Here is a 3,741-nt window from a genome sequence, read left to right as displayed (position 1 = left end):
ACCTTCGCAAACCCGAGTCCCTTTCTGCGTGCTGGGCTGTGGCACAGGACGTGTGTGCTGGATGGGTTTTTTCAGAGCACTTACCCACCTCTGCATGAAGAACACGTTTTATGGCGCAATGCAATCAACTAGCTTGGGCACGGGACCCAGGGCTGCTGGGGCAAGCGCAGATCTTCCTGCGGGCTAGTTTGCCCATGCTGGAGGTGCCCCGGGAACCTCTGGGCACACCGAGCCGGGGGCACCGACTGCTCGGCAAGCCTCGGGGCCCTGCGCGCGCTGTCACTGTCCCCTCACTAGCACAGACCAGGATTCCCGATGCCGTTGCTAAGCCTCTGCTTCCTTCCCGGTTCCTAACCAAGCTTCAAAAATATCCTCGAGTGGGTGAAGCTGTGCTGGAGAATGTCTTTATGGGAACAGTCTAACATTAGCCCTGAAAAGGGGACAGACTAACCATTTCAGGCTCTTCCTCCCTCCTGCTTTTCTACTCTGCTTCTTTCTAGCTCCTTTCCTATTCCTATCGTATGTTTTTCTTACGCTGTTGGGTTTTTCCATCACTGAGCTTCCTTGGCACGCACAGCTTCAAAGCGTGGTCCCAGCCGTCACTAATTTGCACGCTTTTGTTTCAGCTCAGTAATACTTGTACGCCCTTTTTGTCTGAGGATCCGATCCTGCGTCGTACCAAAGAAGTATGACAGAGCCCACAGGGGAATGGAGAATTTTAGGATCCCTTCTAAAAGGAGGAAAAAATGGAGTCACACCGAAGCAGGTGTTTAAATGACATTAGAGGTGGTGGAACTGGGAACGACATCCCAGTGCCTTGAGTCCTGCTTAACCCTCCTGTGGCTGATGGTTTCTTGCCTGGGACTATCCCAGGCTGTAGTTTCAGTCGGGGTCACTGCAGCATGAGGGTGTTCAGATTTGGGCTTGCCTCGGGGTTTCCTTTAACCCTGTGTGTGTTACTCTGACGGTAGCGATCCGGGCAAACCTGTTCGTGTTCTTTTACAGCCATAGGACTCATGGTATTGATTAAAAAAAAAAAAAAAAAAAAAAAGCTGTGAGGTGAGATGTAGAAATCTGGACTATGCTGCAGCTCTCTGGGGTGGAGCGAGGCCTCAGGGACCTGCCTGATGCTCCACCGGGAAAGGGGTGGCCCGGGGCAAGGGGACCGGGGGACGAGGGACCCGGGGGGGAGAGGGGACCCGGCGGGGAAGAGGGGAGCCAGGGAGGAGAGGGGACTCGGGGGAGAAGGGACCCGGAGTAGAGGGGACGGGGGGGAGGAGAGACCCGGGGGTCGAGAGGGGACCCGGGGAGAAGGGACCCGGGAGGGGAGAGGGGACCCGGAGTTGAGGGGACCGGGGGAGAGGGGACTTGGGCGAGAAGGGATCCGGGGGGGAGAGGGGACCCGGAGTAGAGGGGACGGGGGGAGGAGAGACCCGGGAGTGGAGAGGGGACCCGGGGGGGGAGAGGGGACCGGGGAGGGAGAGGGGACCGGGGAGCGGAGCCTGGGGACCGGCGGGCGGCGAGAGAGGCCGGGAAGGGGCGGCGGGCCCGAGCGCGAAGCCTCCGCAGGAGCGGCGGGGGCTCCCCCGCCCCGGGCCCTGCCCCCCGCTCCCGGGGGGGGTCTGGGGGCGGCGGCAGCGGGGCCGGTCGGGACGTCAGGCGGAAGGGAAGCGCCCGGCGGGCTGCAAGTGGGCTCCGCTGCCGTCTGAGCATGCTCCCGCGGGGGCAGCGCCGGGATATATAACGGCGCCGAGGCGCCGGCGGCGGCAGCAGCAGCGGTTGGGTTCTTGTGGTCTCCGCACCTCTCCGCACGGCAGCCGCTCCGCCGAACATCGCCCCGCTCCGCGGAACATCGCATCGCATCGCCCCGCTCCGCAGAGCATCGCACCGCTCCGCTCCGCCCCGCCCCGCCGTTCTCCGCGGGGCTCGTCGTTACGCGGCCGCCGCTGCCCACCGGAGCCCGGGCGCCCGGTACGGCGGAAGCTCCGCGCCCCGCTCCGCCAGCCCCCGCGGCGGGCGGCCCCGGGGGCGGCAGGATGGCCGCCAAACCGGCCGAGCTGCTGGGCGTCTGCTCCAGCTACCAGGCCGTGATGCCCCACTTCGTGTGCGTGGCCGAGGAGTTCCCCCCGCCCGCCCGCCCCGCCAAGCCGCCCAAGGGCAAGCTGCGCCGGCCGCGGCAGTCCCGCTTCAAGACGCAGCCGGTGACTTTCGACGAGATCCAGGAGGTGGAGGAGGAGGGGGTGTCCCCCATGGAGGAGGAGAAGGCCAGGAAGTCCTTCCTGCAGTCGCTGGAGTGCCTGCGGCGGAGCACCCAGAACCTCAGCCTGCAGCGGGACCGCCTCGGCAGCTGCCGCCTCCGCAACAGCCTCGACTCCAGCGACTCGGACTCGGCCCTCTGAGGGCTGCTGGCCCGGCTGCTGGCCCGGCTGCTGGCCCGGCTGCTGGCCCGGTGGCACCACGGACTGGGCTGCAGGGAGCCGCCCCGCCGCTGGCCGAGGAGCACCCGGGGCGGGATGTTTTCTAAGAAAGCGCTTGTACCTTCGTTTCTATTTGATTGTATGAAACTCTCTCCGTTTAAAAGACGAAAAAGACAAAAAAAAAAAATCTTTTCTATTCGTTAGAAGAAATGAGCTGTTTTAGATGCATTGAGCTGCTGGACTTTATATTTATTTTTGCATTTAAACCGTTGACTGCATTTATTTAATATGTTTCTACCTGAATGTCTGTTATTATTTCCATAAAAGAGTAATAAAATCTGATATATTTGCACAGTACATACTGGACTGTCCTTATTTCAGGGCTGTAACTGTCCTCTTTCAGCTTCCTTTACCCTGTTGAGGGCTAAAGGGATTCAAAGGCTGTTGGCAGCTGGTGCAGAAGCAGTAATGTTTTCCTCGAGGATACTGTTCAGAGTGGTTTTGCAGTCTGTACTGTCAGGTACAAGCTAATGGGACAAGAGCCACGTTAGACTGATTTTAGGCAAGTTTCTTTGCTTCTTTGAGATCCTTGTGTTAACCCGCATTGATGTTTACGGAGCGTTTATAACCGGTTGTGTCCGAGAACCTTCATGCGACTGGGCAAGCCTCGTGCGTTCACAAAAGTGCGTATATACTTTCTGTTCTCATCCAAGTTGTTTTTGTTTCTTCTCCCCTTCCCCTTCTGACCCGTGAGTTGTTTAAGGCAGCAGACGTGTTTCGTAGTTGGATAGAATTGCAGTTTTATTTACTAGAGCAAGTGGTACTATGCAGACATGCTTTTCTGGAGCTGAAAAGTGCCATAGGAGTGAAGCTCCACGGGCTTCTGTGTGTGTGTGCGTGCAGGTGCACGTAAGATTTTTGTAAGATTTTCTCTCTCTGCACTGTATGTGCCGAGGAGCATCTGAAGTGCTCTATAGAATGAAAAGCAAATTCCTGGACTGGGAATCCTGTGCTAATAGTGTGATCCCATGGGAGCATCTTCCTTCCAGGCAAACCTCCGGCAGTTGAAACTTCCCCGTTACTAGGTATTAGCTGGTAGTGAGCTGTAGCCTCTTAACATTTCTGTGGCAAGATTCTCTGGGGGGTTACAGCTTTTTCTTATGTCCCAGCTTGCAGTGCAATCATCCTGATAAAACGGGGACAAAGAGCATGCAGTGGGCTTATCGGGGGAGGTGAGGGCTGGGACAGAGGGAAGGGCTGGACGTGATGCAGATGGTGCCTAGTTAGGGCTGGCAGCCACGGACCCCTACCCTCCAGGCGCTGG

The 3,741-nt window shown here is 58.5% G+C and overlaps 1 protein-coding gene across 1 annotated transcript; it reads left to right on the top strand.

Annotated features, from left to right (window-relative positions):
* The first annotated feature begins 1,660 nt into the window (after positions 1 to 1,660).
* C29H11orf96 (chromosome 29 C11orf96 homolog) lies at positions 1,661 to 2,774 on the top strand. The gene has a single exon (XM_074852514.1). The coding sequence runs from the start codon at positions 2,037 to 2,039 to the stop codon at positions 2,397 to 2,399; it is 363 nt and encodes a 120-aa protein (XP_074708615.1). The 5' UTR covers positions 1,661 to 2,036; the 3' UTR covers positions 2,400 to 2,774.
* Positions 2,775 to 3,741: the final 967 nt, after the last annotated feature.

The sequence above is a fragment of the Strix uralensis genome, chromosome 29 (assembly GCF_047716275.1).
Source record: "Strix uralensis isolate ZFMK-TIS-50842 chromosome 29, bStrUra1, whole genome shotgun sequence".
In the NCBI taxonomy this organism is placed as follows: Eukaryota; Metazoa; Chordata; class Aves; order Strigiformes; family Strigidae; genus Strix; species Strix uralensis.
This window is presented reverse-complemented; position numbering and strand designations above follow the sequence as displayed.

Coding starts and splice junctions, on each gene's coding strand:
- C29H11orf96 (XM_074852514.1), top strand. CDS start 2,037: ATGGCCGCCAAACCGGCCGAGCTGCTGGGCGTCTGCTCCAGCTACCAG.